At 39.1% G+C, this 16598-nt stretch overlaps 1 protein-coding gene across 1 annotated transcript in view; it reads right to left on the bottom strand.

Moving 5' to 3' along the window:
- Positions 1-2216: 2216 nt before the first annotated feature.
- The window catches only part of sec24a (SEC24 homolog A, COPII coat complex component), a 31969-nt gene continuing 17587 nt past the window's right edge, over positions 2217-16598 (bottom strand). The window contains exons 5-23 of the mRNA XM_085364661.1: positions 16042-16205; positions 14499-14686; positions 14157-14259; positions 12483-12609; positions 12205-12314; positions 11750-11862; positions 10814-10932; positions 10428-10483; positions 10010-10216; positions 9429-9552; positions 8950-9108; positions 8247-8420; positions 7894-8004; positions 6184-6359; positions 5797-5934; positions 5526-5630; positions 4887-4979; positions 4647-4750; positions 2217-3574 (exon numbers count right to left, since the gene is read on the bottom strand). Of these exons, the coding sequence (XP_085220787.1) occupies positions 3460-3574; positions 4647-4750; positions 4887-4979; positions 5526-5630; positions 5797-5934; positions 6184-6359; positions 7894-8004; positions 8247-8420; positions 8950-9108; positions 9429-9552; positions 10010-10216; positions 10428-10483; positions 10814-10932; positions 11750-11862; positions 12205-12314; positions 12483-12609; positions 14157-14259; positions 14499-14686; positions 16042-16205 (2486 nt within the window). The 3' untranslated portion in view covers positions 2217-3459. The remainder of the gene's footprint in view (positions 3575-4646; positions 4751-4886; positions 4980-5525; positions 5631-5796; positions 5935-6183; positions 6360-7893; positions 8005-8246; positions 8421-8949; positions 9109-9428; positions 9553-10009; positions 10217-10427; positions 10484-10813; positions 10933-11749; positions 11863-12204; positions 12315-12482; positions 12610-14156; positions 14260-14498; positions 14687-16041; positions 16206-16598) is intronic.

The following is a 16598-nucleotide window of genomic DNA, read 5'->3' as shown; positions in this document are numbered from 1 at the left end:
TGTTAAAGTTAATGACAGCACAATTTTAAAAAACGACCGAACAAGAGAAATGAACACATCAGCACAGCTTACATTTGCAAAGTTGCATCTGAACAAACCACTTCTTCTTCTAGAAGAATCACCATATCAATATAAATGTCCACTCGTCAATATTCTACGATAGAGTACTAGCACTGTAGAGAAAGGTGGGATTGAAGTCCACTTGGCTAACCTCTCACTACATTGGAGATAGGGTAAAAGGTCTTAACATCCAGCCTTTATGATAACAATGAAACAAAGTTCTAGAAAAGATCTTATCAATGTGTGTTTTTAATTTGTATCAAAGTTATAATTAAAGTATACATCTAAGTAATATGATGAATGAGAAATCTGAGTAATGAAACTGATTTAATATTTAATCTCCTGACCTTTTGCTGTGATTTGGTGTGTGCGTGTGCTTTTGTGCTGAGGTTGATTGTACCAGCAGGGAATCTAAATATGGCACACAGCCTAGAGCTTGTCTGAGGTCTGTAGTGCTTGGTCAGAATGACTAAGCAAATACTCAGAGAAAGTTTGATTTTTAATGTTTATGATTTAATTAATTTAATTGATAAAACAAAATTATATGAAGTAAATTGTGATTGACAAACTGAGTTTTGAAGAGTAAAGATGAGAGAAAGTATTTCTATATAATGAGCTGTTTGGAAGATTGGATCTAAGCAGATCCAGCAGAGACAGCAGAGGGATCTATTGCTGAGCCGGGGACAGAGGCTGACTGGAATTTATTCTTTATTGACAAAAAACAAACAAAAAAAGTCTGGTGCTAAGAAACAAATATTTTATGGTGATAAGTTAATAAATTTTCACTCAATTGTCACTTTTCTCCCCTTTAATTATCTTATACCAACTATAAAGCATGATGGCACAGGCATGATGATTTGGCCTTGCTCTGCAGCCACAGGGCACTGTCATGGCTGCTGTCATTGAGTTGACCATGAACCATGACCCCAGAACAAATTTCCAAATGAGTGCCTCAAAGCCCAGGCCTCCACCTGACTGGAGTGAATATCCACAAACCTCAATAATCTGAAACAACATTGTAAAGAAGAGTGGACCAGAAGTCATATGGAAAATAATTATTTCAAGTTATTTCATGTCACGCTGATGTTCATCTGAGGTTGTATTTAAATCATTTTAGAACCTGTAAGGACAAAATGATTTTTTGTTACATCCTGATTACATGAAGCCTAAGAATTAAAGGAGTGTGTACTTTAGTTTTTACAATGCCTGTACAATTAGGGAACACAGAGTGGGCCAAGAAGAATCAGAGAAGCCTCTCAGATTAGAGAAAAAACCTAAAATGAGTCTACTTTCCTTCAACATGAGTACTGAGACTGAGGTCCTGCGCACAAACACCGATGATACAGAGGTAGAAATTCATCAGTGCTGCTACTGTTTTTGAACAGTGTATAGATGTGGGGCAAAGCCAATATTGATGATCCACTTTATACTCAAGACACAGCTAATAACTAACAGGTAAACCTCCACCCACCCTCCAACCAATTTTAAAGTTTCAAAGACAAGGTCTATTATATTGTATAGCTTTCTTGTTATATGTAAAATTGTATTGTATTTATTTAAATTTTTACTTTTTAATTATTTTACCTGCATTTTTTAATCACTCATATTTAAATGTTCATTTGCTATTTTATCTAGGGATTGAGAGTAACGTAGTTTCTATTCTCTGTATGTCCTGTACATGTGGCAGAATTGACAATAAAGGTGACTTTGACTTTGACTTCATGTTGTCCATGTAAGTCAGAAGAGAAGTCACAGGTCAAGTCAAATTTGTATTATTTTCTACTTTATTTTTTGGGTGTTAAATTAATTCAATTTCTTGTTGAAAGGTGAGGTCATTCTAAAAAGCCAGTGGCATTACATCTGTTGATTTAATCCACTCTGTCCACACTCACGAGTGGTGTTATTTTAGCTGTAGTCATGTGACTGACATCCAGTCCTCAGCAGGTTAACTCTGTACAAAAACAAAGCTGCTTTTTATTTTCATCAGTATTTTTTTATGAAAAACAATTTTCCTTGTGCATGAAGACCAAAACATATTTGTCTGTTCCTAAATACATTTTTGTTGATATGATACATAGATTACAAACTGTATGAAATGAGACCAAACCAAATTAAAAAAAAAAAAAAAAAAATTCGATTCAAATGCATTCAAGAGAAATATAGACTGATTTGGTCCATGTTGTCTTTTGTAGTCTTTGTGTTCACAGAATAAACACTGTTCACCCACCAAAACAAAAACTACACTTAAAAAGTCCCAACATTTTATTTTCTTAGCGTCATTTCACCTTATTTGTACTAAAATCATCAGCATGTCTTTACCTTTATATAATGCAATCTTTTAATATACAAGTATCAATAAGCATGATTAAAAGATCACAATGGCTTTGTTATGTCTGTGTTAAAGAATTTCCCATATCCTATTATATTAAAATATTTCATATATAGAGTCTGTATTTAAACAGAGGTTTTAATAATAAAAAGTGAGTTCCCATACAAGGCAATTATAGAATTTAATCAGATTGGGAGTCTCATAAATTAAACAATCAGAAAAAGAAACAAACAAACAGAACAGCAATGTCGTCAGAGGTGTTCTGAATATCCAGATAGAAAGAGCGAAAAGATGAGCGACAGACCAGACCGATGAAACCACCTTCCGCTGCCAAATCCAAACATTCGAGGCAGCGACGGCAACGAGGCTGATCTGCCTTCAAACACCTTTAAAATTCAGGCTTTCAAACAACAGAGTCTACAGATTTGTTCAACACACAAGTATAATGACTGTCAAATAAAAAGCACACGCTCTCTCCTTCAGGTACAATATTAGAGTGTTGTTAGAGCTCAGCTGCTGTGTGTACAAATACTCCAGGTGACACCCAAAAAACAAAAAACAGTCTTTTTGCCGGTTCCTTTCTGTCTTATAAACTAGTCTTAAGCGTATGTATATATGTTTGACTCTTATTAATAAAGACTGTGCTTTTTCCAAACACAAACACTTCACACATCTGTTTTCCTGCACTGTTTCTGAGCACTACCTCAGTTAGACAGCATTGTTCTGTGAGAATAAACACTGATTCATTCGATCATTGACACAATAATCATCCAGGATTTCTTGTTTCTTCAGCAGGGTTCAAAAGTGCCCAATAAGCATCAGAACCAATTATTTGTCACATCCTCGTCACATGACTTGATTGGGCTGATGCCTCGTGTTAAGTTCAGCTCGGGTTTCCCCCCCTCAGAGATATGGTGGACCACAGCTGAAGAAGGACCAAGAAGCGACCTTGAGTGTAGTCTCACTCACACGCATACACACTCTCACACCATATACATATATACTCGCACACATACACTGACGCACATGTTCGCTTCAATGTTCCCTCGTCTCCGCAGCCACACTGAAGATTATTTGGAGATTTGCTGTTGGAGGTGAAGGAGGAACTCGTAGTACGACAGGGCCGACTCTGTTCGGTCCTCGATCATGTTTTGCATAAAGCTGGCTTTCAGCTGGCTCTCGTCCCTGAGTCACATGATAATGGGTGGGAAATAAGAACACAATGAGAAGACGTGAGTTGGGATTGCTCCTACATATTCAGGTACTAAAGATGTGCAATTTAAAATACTTTCATTCATTTTAACAGGGAAGAAGAGGAGATGCTAAAGTTTTTCAGAGCATTTCCTTCAACATAGCACAGTTGCAAAGCCTATATTTTACTATTTTGTTAACATGAAGTCTGTACTATAAAGGAGGGTTAGGAGGCCTGTTGACGACCGTCTGGGACTTTCCCATCAATAGTCGTGAAAGAAAAATTGATTTTTACTGACCAGTTAAAAAAGTGTGACGCAAACCAGAAACATAGACCATGGGCTTTCAAAGTAAAAGCTGTGCTTCAGCAGTACAACCAACACGTTTCAAAAGTAGCAACTTTTACACTGGAGGGGAACGGTCTCTGTTTGCGGTCTGCACCACACTTTTCAGTTTCTTAACTGCTCAGTGAGTAGTCAATATCTGCCCTGCAAACTAGAGGTAGCAACTCCATGCCCACCAAAGCTACTGTAAGGTGGTTTTCGATGCTGCTTTGTAATCCTCTTTGCTTGTTACACAGATAGCAAAAAGGTCTATTGGTTTAAGAGATCATCTACAGTTTTTGTCTTTACTTATCAGCCTCAACAGGAAATACAGTCCCTCATAAGCCACTTGCCTTACTTGATTTATACATTACATTATAGTTAGTATCATAAGCGTTAAAGTGCTATAATCCTAAAGGCACAGGGTGGCTTGTATTTTTTAGACCCTTTTGTTTTGCTGGGTTCTGAAAGATCAAGTCTGAAACAGTCTTATATGCCCTGAGAAAACATTAAGTCAACACATCACCCTATAAAAAACAGTTACTATAGTGAAATTTTAGCTGTTATATAGATAAAGCTATAAACTGATCTTGATCTTTTACCTGTGGAAGAGTGTGGGAAAAACTGACAGCACTACAAAAAGTATCGGTAGTTTATAACAGTTCTTAGCTAGACCACCAGGGAGCACACTTTTTACTTTTGCAACTTAATTCATTCTTTTCTAATACCCAGTGAGGCCCCACCTGATGATATGCAGGGAGGGGAAAAATGGCCTCTGATCTCTCAGCCAACCAATGAAAGCTCTGGTTCTCTGAGACTCTGCAGTGTCCAGTTCCGGAAGCAAATACTGTGAGAGGACAGCAACAGTTTTTGTTATCAGCAAGTAGGGGAAGGCGTCAACATATGGAAATGTAGCTGGGCTGCATGTTTTGAGAAGTCTTGTTACAGAGATAGAGCAGTTGACCCAAAGTAAGAAATCCTACCAGATTATCAGGCACAGCAGCGTAGTTTGGAACTCCTAGGACCTGTGTGAGGAAGTTGGAGTGGCAGTTTCGTCCAATCCACAGGTATATCACCTTTGGGAAGAGAATGAGGTTCATTTAAATATCTTTAACTGAAGAGCAAGAAGATTACAGTACTGAGAACTGTGACTGAAGAGCTGAACACCTTTAAGTACAGCTCAGGAAAGCTCATAACTGATGTTTTTAATCTAGAACTGTGCTACATGGTTACATAAAATGTTGAGTGTACAAGTTATTATCAGGCGTGGGGGGAGAATGATTAGTGTCATGGAGAAAGCTGGAGTAAGGCTTCATCACAGAGCTACACATTTGCATAAGTCACACAGAGAAGAGGCACTAGTGATACAAAATGTACAATTCAGTGATTTCTCATTTTCCAGAAAAGGAAATCTCTCAATCTCTCTCACTATGCCAATATTAGCACCTTTTAAAAAGCCAGAAAAAAGGGCCATCTAAAGAATCTTTAGCACTGCTGCAAATAAGTAGGAAAAATGTAGGAAATAAATTAAATGAGACATTCAGGATGGGAAATGCCAAGCTGTAATTTTGCCCGACATTGAAAATTGTTAGCTTGCTCTAAGAGCTCATCTTGAAACGCACAATTCCAGCATCCATGAGGAAAGCTCCCTCCCTGCTGAGCTTCTCCACAGACAGCTGCAGCAGTCTGGGCTGAGGGATGGTCCGCTCGTTGATGTTTAATGCTCCCTGAAGATGGAGAAAAGAAAAGATCACTTAGTAATGAAGAAAAGCTGAAAATAAATAAAATCCTTCCGAAAATGGTTTTAGTCCAGTCATGTAATCTTAAAACTACACATTACGCATAAAAAGAAATAAAACACAGGGCTTTGAAACTTAAATTCATCCTCCTCACCTCGTCAGTCAGGTCGTCGACACGGTACAGAGCAGGATGGATCATCAGCATGGCGTAGGCCAGTGGCTGGTACTTCAGCTGAAGCATGGCAAACACCCGGTCATCCAGCCTGGTGCTGGTGCCTGTCCTGAAGGCTTTCTGCAAAGCGCACATATAAACACACCAAAAACCTTCAATGACGACTCAGTGGTGGCGTATTCAAGAAAGGCCTCTGGAAGTAGAGCCAGTTAGTGTTAATGTTCATAAAAATTAGTGAATTTAGCAAAGAGAGGATATAGTAGATCGATCTTTACACCAAACAAAGGTACGTTTAAGCACAGGGAAAGGTTGAAAATCAGTCAGTGGAAAAGATTAATGGCAGTGTAGCAGTTGTGTAAACCAGCCAACCTGTTTGAGCAGCGCAAGAATGTAGAGCGGGAAGAGTCTGAGGCAGGCCGGAACCAGCAGGCCAGGCTGCTGGATTGTCAACACAGACTGCCGGTAAGACATCAGCGAGTCGATAGCAGCGTTGGTCATTGCGTCTCTTGCATCGCTCAGACTTGCCGTCACCGAACGGTCAACAGCTGTGGAGAGGGACATTAAGAACTTTTAGGCAGATATTTGTGGGATTAAATAGAAGGGCTGTCTCTACAAACAACACCGACTACCAGAGTAGTTTAAAAGAGGCTCCAGTCTCACACCAGTTATGAGACAATCATGCATTTTAGGTCTGATATTGTAATATAAGGGGCGCTGTTCCTAGACCATGTTCAAAACGTAAAAAAAAAAAATCTGTGATCAAGACCTCAATAATTACACTTTTTAAGACAATGTTTTTTTAAAATCAGACTTTTATGAACCTTTCTTAAATAATTTAACTGAAACAGAAATATAATACTTCTCTTTACCAGAATATGGTAAACTAAATATTTGTGTGATTAAAAGATGAACTTTCTAAAAAAAAAAAGATTCATTAAAATTTTATCTGCTAATCTAATTCACCTAACAGCAAAATTGTTACTGTTAAAATTCACAATATGTGTGACTTTACAAAAACTTATTTTCCTTCATAGTAACGCTCTTCTAATAACATTTCAATGGAGACTATGATGTGAATTCAGTTTGAGGAAATTAAATAAATTTGTGTTTGACAGAATGAATGACCTGCAGGCCTGTGGCTATATTGGTTCTTGTGGGTAAGCGACAGTTGTGTTGGTGGGCCAGTAAAAGTCTGATCTACTTACCCAGAGGGTGGAAAGAAAAACATGCTGAACACTGCTAAGTGACCCAATTTTATGCAGTAGGACATTTAACTACCAAATGAATTTTCTGTGAATTTAAAATGAAAAAATACGTCCGTCTTTGAGATGTTAACATTTGTGACATGACCTGTAAAAAATGCTTATATTTCCCAGCAGAGCTTAGCATTAGGATTAGTGTTTATAAATCTTTTTGAGTATTAGCCTTGTGTATATTACAGTTGTGAGTTGATAATCATCATTCACATGGCATGGCTGCGCCTTACTATGCATTTGAAGTCACAGTGCTAAAACAGCCATGCTCCACCTGATTGTTATAAGATTAAAATGAAATAAACTCTTCTGAAACATAATATCAGTATCTGTTCTCCAAGTTAACATCAGATGAGCCAGCACAGATTTGAATGCTCGGTTATAGAATGGTCGCTAGGACACCGCAGCTGTCACCACTCATCACCATCTGTCAGTGCTTATAACAGCGAAGACGATGAAAACCCTGTGAGGATTTAGGATCCAGCCAATTAAAAGAGTATTAACTGTGACAATGAAGAATAATCGCCTAGTTATGCTTTCCACAAATCCAAGTTTATCCAGATTTTACAAACACACAATCACGTATCCAGAAATTTACAACTGGTGAAGACAAAGCTCTCACACTGTTACTTCACTTTCACATTTCTGCCTACAATTATTATATACAAGTTTCAAAACAAACATAACTGGTAATAACTCTTAAGTATGCAAAAGAGATGTGCAAACTGACCAAATAAAATTAAGTATGAGTGGTAAAAAAAATAACAAAATAATTGTAAAACTTTATTATCTCATGTGAAATTTTAGAAAACAGTTTAGCACGTACCCATGCAAGCCAACAGCCCAGTGATGGCTTGAACATCAGCCCCAGCAAAGATATCCGACAGAGAATTCACCACAGGGAGACACAACGTGTGCACGCGGATCCTCCTCTCTCCTGTAAGGGACCATTCATGTTATTTAAACATATTTTAGTTCTACCCATTTATTGCATATAAAAATGTGTAAATAATAACATCTGCTTTTCATTCGATAAAATTACACTAAGTAGTTCCATCTTATATAATAATAATATTCATAAGTCACTATTTGCATGGATGTTTTTTTTTCCATTTATCAACACTATTCTGCAAAAAGATAAGGAACCCAACAGGCTCGTCTAAGTGAGCATGTGCGTACCTTTGCTGGAGGTGTAAAGCAGCGCAGCCTGGAAAGAGACAACCTGCATGTCATCAAGGTTTTCCTCGATGGACATCTGAACTGCGAAGCCGGCGTCTGGGTTGACGTTGGGGAGGGACAACAGATCTGTGGAGCGCACAAAGAAGTTTCCGTGGAACGTGTGGATGGACAGACCTGCATAGGAACAGAGAGAAATAAAAATCAATTAAACTGGACTGCATTATCTTAAAAGGTAGCAAAAAACAGAAACCATGAATGAGTCCAAATGTGTTTTCCTCTCTATAATGACTCAGAGTTTAAGCTTTTATGTCCAATTTCCATGATGAGCAAATACAGGGCTACAAAGACCTTGGTGTTAGCAACAGTAAGCATATACTACTAATACTTTTACCAATAAATCAAACATGTAAAGAGAAACTTGAAACCATATTTGGGAATTTATCGCTGTAAGGAAAAGTTTTGAACCAATTACCAGGATTTCTAAAAATGATTTTTGAGTGAAAATCAAAACTATTTGTATTATTATTACTATTACAAGTGTGTTTATCTAATTGTGCCTTGGATGATGATGATGAATAGACCACATTTTATGCCAAATCAGTGCAGAGTTGCTAATTCCAAAGTTTATAAACAACATCATGCAACGGTAACCTTCACTTCTATTCAACACTCAATCATCTTTAGCTCTTTTGTGCCCACAGACCTTTGGTGCAGCGTATCCTCATGACAGCCTCAAAGCCAATTTTCCTGGTTAAATATCTCTTCAGATCCTTCTGGAAGCGCTCAACCTGAGCTGGGTTATGCTGGTGGTGGTAGGATGGGTAGTAGTAAACGCTCCCTGCTGAATATCTGGATATGCATCCTGCAATAAAGAGAGAACACACAGAAATGGAGAGAAAAAGCTTTAAAGTTTTGAAAAAACAGACTGGTTAAGAATTTCTATCAATTTCCATCTCGTTAGGGAAGAAATAAAATCTGATAGCATCGATTCTGTAATCAGATTTCCTCCCATTAACAACAAATATTTTTGTGCTTAACGTTTTTACCACTCAAGAGTTTTAAAATCTAGGAATATGAGGGGATTTTTAAGCAAGAGGTTAACATGATAAAAACAATAAAAGATCCACTGCATCCATCTTTTCCCTCCATTGTCCCCCTCCAGTCCATTGAGGTGAGATTTACCAAGAGATGCCAGGTCACAGTACTGAGCACTGAGCAGGAACAGGTCTACAGCCACCTGCTGGCTGGAACAGTCCAGAGCCAGCTTCTTGTAGAAGTCTGTCGCCGGCGCTAAGTGCTGGATATCCTGAAAGGAATGCACATCAGATAGCGCCATGAACATAAAGTGTAAATGTAAAGCAACAACTCAAAAGTCGTCCAAAGTAAAACAAATTTTTACAGTTTGTGGAAAAGCTGACATTTTTTAATCCTGATTTAACCCTCTGGTTTAAGATCACCAAAATCAAATAACTCTAAACATAAAAAGGTAAATCTTCTCTCTCTCTCAGTCTCTGAAAAGTTAGTTTTTCTACAATAAATCTGATCTTATTCCAAAAAAAATGCTTTTATTTTGCATTTACTAGAAAAGTTTAAAACTAGCTGTCAAACATTCATCATGTCCATTTTTGTTCTATGACTGACTTGAAACACTAGTCATTAAGACTTACTTTGTTTAATATAGTTATGGCAACTGGTGTCTACATATAACACAATGGTTATATTTAAATCCCGCTGTATACCATTCAGCACACTTCTCTCATTACCTTGGCAGATGCCCGCTGGTTGGGGTCCTCTCTCGACTGCAGTGCCCCAACACCGAGGTTAGGCAGCTGCGTTTGAAACACTGACATGCGCCCTCCAGTGGGGGACAACAACTTAAAGGCTGCTTGCAGAGCTGAACCCAGGGCGGACTGCGTCTCCATCGTCTTCTCAAATAAATTTGGCAGGCTCTTCAACAGATCCTGCACAAGCTGAAAGGCAAATGGGTGGACATGAGTCATATTTTTATGACGTGTTATCGCTATTAATCAGAGAAAACGGATATGAATATAAAGCAGCAATCAATTTTACTTCCTACATAATGTAAACACATAGTAAACTGTTACACTGAATCTCAGTTTCAGAATACAGTCATTTATAAATTAAACAACACAGGACTTTAACAAAATGTGCATATCTGACCTCTTTGCTTTCATTGAGGTTTACTAGAAGGCTGTCTGGTGTTGGTAAAAAGATATCTGTAGAGAACAAAACGTATTTATTTAAACAAATATAACAGTAGGTAATGACAACCATAAATCAAACAGGCGAACAACCATAAAGTGGTTTCATTAAGAAATAAGAGTCACTGCATGTATTGCAACAGTTTTTACAAAGTTTCGCTTAAAATAAAGGCGAAAAAACATAAATGTACTAATTTACCAACATGGCATTCATGTTTAGTGAGCCAGTAAGTCTGTGACCTTATATGTTTGCTGGTTCTCGATTCCTGCAGCAAGTGGGCACACAGCTGATGTCAAGTTACTGTGATAATGAAAGTGTGGCCTTTGCCGTCAGCTGCGTCTCACCTTCTATGTCAGACACGATTAGCATCTGAGGCTGGGAAAGTCCTTCCTGGAGGTTGTAGAAGTGGATGGTGCTGTCAAAGGTGATGAAGCCTACCTTAGTCCGTGAGTCTCCAGGAAGTCTAGGACACATAAACACACACTTCAGTAAAGCTTGCCCTTATGTGTCAGGGATAACCTATTTTCATCGAAGTTAGCAAAGACCCAAATTAAGATCCTTCCATTAAGATATTATGTTGGATCGTGTTACTGCACATTACAGAAAATAACCATCTGTTGATCAAATATGTAGACAGGTGGTCAGAGTCAGCCTGCCAGGGGGTCCAGTTTGTCCTATATAAAAGGGATCAACCTTCATGTGCAAATATTAACTGTACATGTTTAATATGAGTATCGTCCACCAGAACAGTGTATGACAGAAAATAAGGTACACTATGTTGCCAAAATTATTCGCTCGTGTACCTTCACATGCATATGAACTTGGGTGACATTTTATTCTAATCTATAGGTTTTCATATGATGTCAACCCACCCTTTGCAGCTATAACAACTCTTAAACTCTTCTGGGAAGGCTTTCTTTACGGTTTAGCAGTGTATTTATGGGAACTTTCGATCATTCTTCCATTCCATTAAGCTCTCTACAAACTGTTCTTGAGCTAATCTAAAGTTCAAATAAAGTTTGGAGATTTGTAGCGAATGACTGGAGAAAGTCGGCGACCTCTGTGCACTATAAGCCTCATTGTTGCACAGGTGGGATCCTATCACAGTACCATGCTGGAATTCATGGAACTCCTGAGAGCGACCCATTTTTTCACAAATGTTTGTAGAAGCAGGCTGCATGCCTAAATGCTTGATGTTATACTAAATACGGAAAATTACTGTTTAAAAGGCTATTTTGTCAAAAGGACTCTAATGAATCAAAATTAAAGGTTGTACATACGAATTGATGTTGTCCAGCAGTGACTGACAGAACACATTTAGGTAGCCTGTCTCCACTGCATTGTGGGAAACGTCCAGAACGAAGAGGTAAACAGCAGGCTGGGGTGGCCTCAGCTGAACAAAATCAGAGCAAACACAAGCTAGTTAAAGCAGGGTTAATAAAAAGAGACAAAATTACTATCATGTACACAGAAGACTGCACAATTTCCAACCCTCAGAATTTAATTTAGCAGGTTAAAATAGCAAGTTAAAAGCTTAAAGTAACCACTAACTGACTTTGCCCTGAGACAGAGTCCTGGAAAGTATTTTCCCTGCAGAAGGCTACACCTCTCCCACCATCTTTGAAATCTCCCTCAGCTTTCAGATCATAATTCTTCAATTTTACATCACTCTGAAAATGCCAGTTTTATAATAGCATGGATTTAACTGGTGACAGATGCAATGTTAAACACCTACCATGTATTCTGAAGGAGCAATGAACTCAATGGTGGCATTCTGGACCTCAGGTCTTTTGTGTGGTTCTCCATATGATCTGCTGACAGGGTTGTACATGAACTCCTCTGGAACTACACACAAACACACAAAACTTCCAGTGAGATTTTAGTACGAGTCAGATCTTCTACCTGAGGTGAAAACACATATAAACTAACAAAATCTTCTTTCCAAAGTAGGTGACATTATTCTCTCTTTGTACTTAATCTGTGGGTGGAAAAAAAAACCCTCCTGTTACTTACCATCATTAACCCGATAGCAAAGGTTGCACTTCCACCTTCTCTGGTCCAGGAAAGAGACAAAGGGATTGATGTAGGTTCTGCAGAACCGACACCTAACAATCGTGCTGGATGTCACAACAGGAAGCTGCTGTATTTATAAAAGCAGATGAGAAACAACTTCTGTGAGATGAGAGCCTCAAGGCAAACATTATCTGGTATGCAGCTTATTTCAATAAAGACGTTTCTTGTTGCTGTCCAAGCTGTGAAATGTCTCTGGAATTTGTGTCCTCAATTAACAGGGAAACATAAACGTAGTCACTGTGATAGATTTTGCCCAGGGGTGTATTAAGTCAAACCCTACTGGGAAATAAACAGCTGTTAGGAAGACACTGTTTAACCAATACAAATTTGATGCAGCTCATGCATCTTTTTAAAGATAATATAGCTGTTATATGTTGGTGTTATATGAGGATGAAACGTTTAAAAATGGCTCTGGGAATGCCTCATTTTTAAAAGCACCACTAATGAGATTAGACAATTAGCTCCTGTAACATATATATGATTTCTGTGGGGAATTCATTTAATGAACTATAAGTCACAGGCATATGTTTAAGGAAGAAGCCAGAGGAATGAGGCACCTATTCCAGAAAGACACAGAACAAACTCATTCACTCTGAGTTAAGCATGTGTGTGCCACTAAGTAAAGAGGAAAGTCTGTTCCACTGAAGGGAGACATTACCGCACTTTTATCATTCAAACCAGACATGCAGCAGTTAAAGCAGCAGAAAGAGTCAATATCCTAACGCTACATTTTATTCAATGCAATCCTCTTATTTATAATTTAGTCTTTTGTCAATGTGTGATAAGTGCCAATTGCCAGGTTTGACCCAGTGATAATGATGACATAAAACTGCATGGAAGCGTTTAAGATCAAGACAAATTCTTATCCACTTCAAATGAGAGAAAAACAGACAAAAACAGAAGTTAATACATGCAACCTATATTCATAAACAGTCTATAAATATTCTCACCATATGACATAGCTATGACAGCGATATATGGAGAGAAATTTGTCTTAAAGTGTTAGTGCGTGAAATGATTAATACATGTGCAAATGCATAATACTGCAACCCCTGCATTCATGTAAATAACCAAAATAAGTCACTGCTTCGAAAGACATTTGAATGCTGGGAGAAAACGGAGACATCTGAGCTTTGGGTGTAACCCAGTATCGTTTCACATAGAGCAGACCTTTTTTCTAAACAGACAGAAATACCTCGCCACCCTCTGTCTAAAAGCCATTAACCTACACCTCTAATTGTTGATACATGATAATGACTACACACATTTGTGACTAAATTGTCTCCTATGTGTCACCAATATTATGTGTATAACTACTTAAATGTGAGGACAGAAATCAGTGCTGTCTCCTCACACTCAGGATTGATCATAAAAGTGGTAATGATAGTAAACATAGGCCCCGGGTAACAAATCTCCAGCTGGGATTGTGGTGATGTGTATGACATGTAATTAATGTTCTCTGCTTTGAAATAAACGAAAGATAGACTCAGCACTTGTTGCTGAAAACCTGCTGGCTTGCAGCTGAGGTTCACAGTGGAAGCTGTTGGAGTAACTGACCCAGTTAAACTGACTGACAACTTAGAATGAACATTCAATAATAAATTGACACGTTACCGAGAGGTCTTTGAATGGGTGAAGCAGCAAGCCCAGTGGCATCTTGGCTTTATTGAGCAGAGACTGGGTCTGAGGGATGCTGGTCAGTGTAGAGCGAAAAACTCTGGAAGCACACAGAGTGGCAAATTCAGCGTTTAGGCTGTGTGCACTTAACACGAAACAGTGATATGATTGATGTCCCACTTTAAACAAAGCATTTCTTAACCATTTATAATTTTGAGTTTAAAAACATAAAAACTAAACAGAGATCATTTACAGTATTACTAGCTGTATGAGATAAAAACAATCAATTCAATGAAAGACAAATGCAACAACACGGAAAATTAGTTCATTATGACTCACTCTGGGCTGCAGTTGAGTTTCTGCAGGTCCTGGGTGAGGCAGGGAGTCGGGGCAGGGACTGGAGCCGGTGGCAGCAGGTTCCTCTCTTGCAGGAGGTTGACCACTCTCAGGGCCTCTGGGGTGCTGGACTGGAGGCTCATGGCTGCTAATGATGGGCTTAGCTGAGCTGGCCCCAGGCCACCAGGTGGCTGAAACAAAAAAAACAAACAAACAAATAAACAAAAAATACATTAAGCCTGATAGTCTAATAATATTTACTTGACACAATAAATGTGAGAATTTTGAAGTCCACACGTGTTCAAGTGCTTTTTCCTAAATTCGTATCTTGAAATAAAATTAATTTAAAATTGATTTAAATATTGGTTGCAAACTGTTCCCTCACAAGCCCTTTACTATAATTCACCTAAGTTTGTTTAGCCATTCCAGTTCTATAACCAGTTCAACCCTATGCAACAGTGAAAAAAGCAACCCAGTGTTGGTTATTCTCCTTTCCATATAACCAGCACGTGTTTTGCATTCATGTGCAAGTCAATGAAAAATCGAATAAACAAACTGTGTATGCAAAGTCATAACAACCATCTGCCTCTCTTCATTGGCAGTGAGGCGGTGGAGAGGGTGAGCAGTTTTAAATTCTTGGGGGTAACTGTGACCGAGGACCTGTCCTGGGGCAACCATATCACCTTAGTTGCACGGAAGGCCCAACAGCACCTCTACTACCTGAGGAGACTACGGAGCGCACACATTCCCAGACCTCTGATGTTGAACTTCTATAACTGTGCCATCAGCAGCGTCCTGACGCATGGATTTCTAGTGTGGTTCCCCAGCTGCACCAAGGCCGACCAGCAAGCACTCCAGCGGGTGGTGAAAGAAGCTGGCAGAATTATTGGAACAATTCTGCCAGAGATTAGTAATATCTTCCCCACTCGCTGTCTGAGGAGGGTGCACAGTATCCTGCGGGACCAACATCACCCTGCGCGCCACCTTTTCCACCTGCTGCCCTCAGGGAGAAGGTACAGGTCTATACAGGCCAGAACATCCAGACTGGCCAACAGCCTGTATCCACAGGCTGTGAGGCTCCTGAATTCTGCCCCCCTCCCCTCTCTGCCCCCCTCTCACGGACAATAACCATATCCAACTTCTTAATAGCACTGAACTGGTTTGCATTGGTGCATTATATCTTTATTCTCTCTCCCCCCCCCCTCTTTCTTAAATAGACAACCATCATATCTCACAGTACAATAATATTGAACGGGTTGCATTGTTGCATTTTGTCATGTTTCTCAGGTCTTTGTCTGAATGTCCTATGAACATTACCTGTCTTGTTCTCATGTTGTTGCTAAGGATTGTCTCATTGCACTGAAGTCACACTGGGTTAAATATTTACACTTGGGTTTTAAGGGGTATTTGTTTGTTTTTTTTACGGGTTGTACGGAAGCCCCAAACGCAATTTCATTGTTCTTTGACAATGACAATAAATAAATACTTGACTTGACTTGAAAGTGTTCTAAAATTATGTGGAACTGGGTTGTGACGTTAGGCTCACCTGCTGATATGGCTGAGGTGCTTGAGTGTAAGGCTGCGTGGCGGCTTGCATCGCAGGGTGGATGGGAGGGGTGGCGTGGGGAGCTGAGGTGTTCTGGTACCCAGGAGGGAGCGAAGGGTAGTGGCCCAAGTGCCGACCGGGTGGTCCAGGCTGAGTCGGGCCAGCTATGGAAGAAACAGTAACATTAAAAACATTTACACTTACAAAGGTTTACATGAGAACTCAAATAGCAGACATCACTAAAAATGGGAAGCTCTGTGGCTGACAGGTACACACAGCAGCAAGGCATATTAGTCACCAACTTAAATAAAACCCAGTGGCAATGTTTCGTGGTAATGAGGATTTGAATGTGTTTTTATAGGCTTAAGCTACTTAATGTTTGTCTACACAAACAATGGCTGTTAGCAGAAGTTGTTTATTGTGGATTTTGTTCTTTTCATGGGATTTGCTGATGATATGAAAAGTATATTACAAATTCCGAGACGCCTGCTGGTATGGAACCAAAGGGAAAAACAGAAAATAAAAGACTGTTCACCAGAGCTGACAGTCGCAGTGGG

Source organism: Diplotaxodon limnothrissa, linkage group LG10 (genome assembly GCF_057381915.1).
Source record: "Diplotaxodon limnothrissa isolate DT_005_m linkage group LG10, D_limnothrissa_male_GT1.1, whole genome shotgun sequence".
NCBI lineage: Eukaryota > Metazoa > Chordata > Actinopteri > Cichliformes > Cichlidae > Diplotaxodon > Diplotaxodon limnothrissa.
Note: the sequence above shows the minus strand (reverse complement) of the source record. Positions and strands in the feature narration are given on the sequence as shown.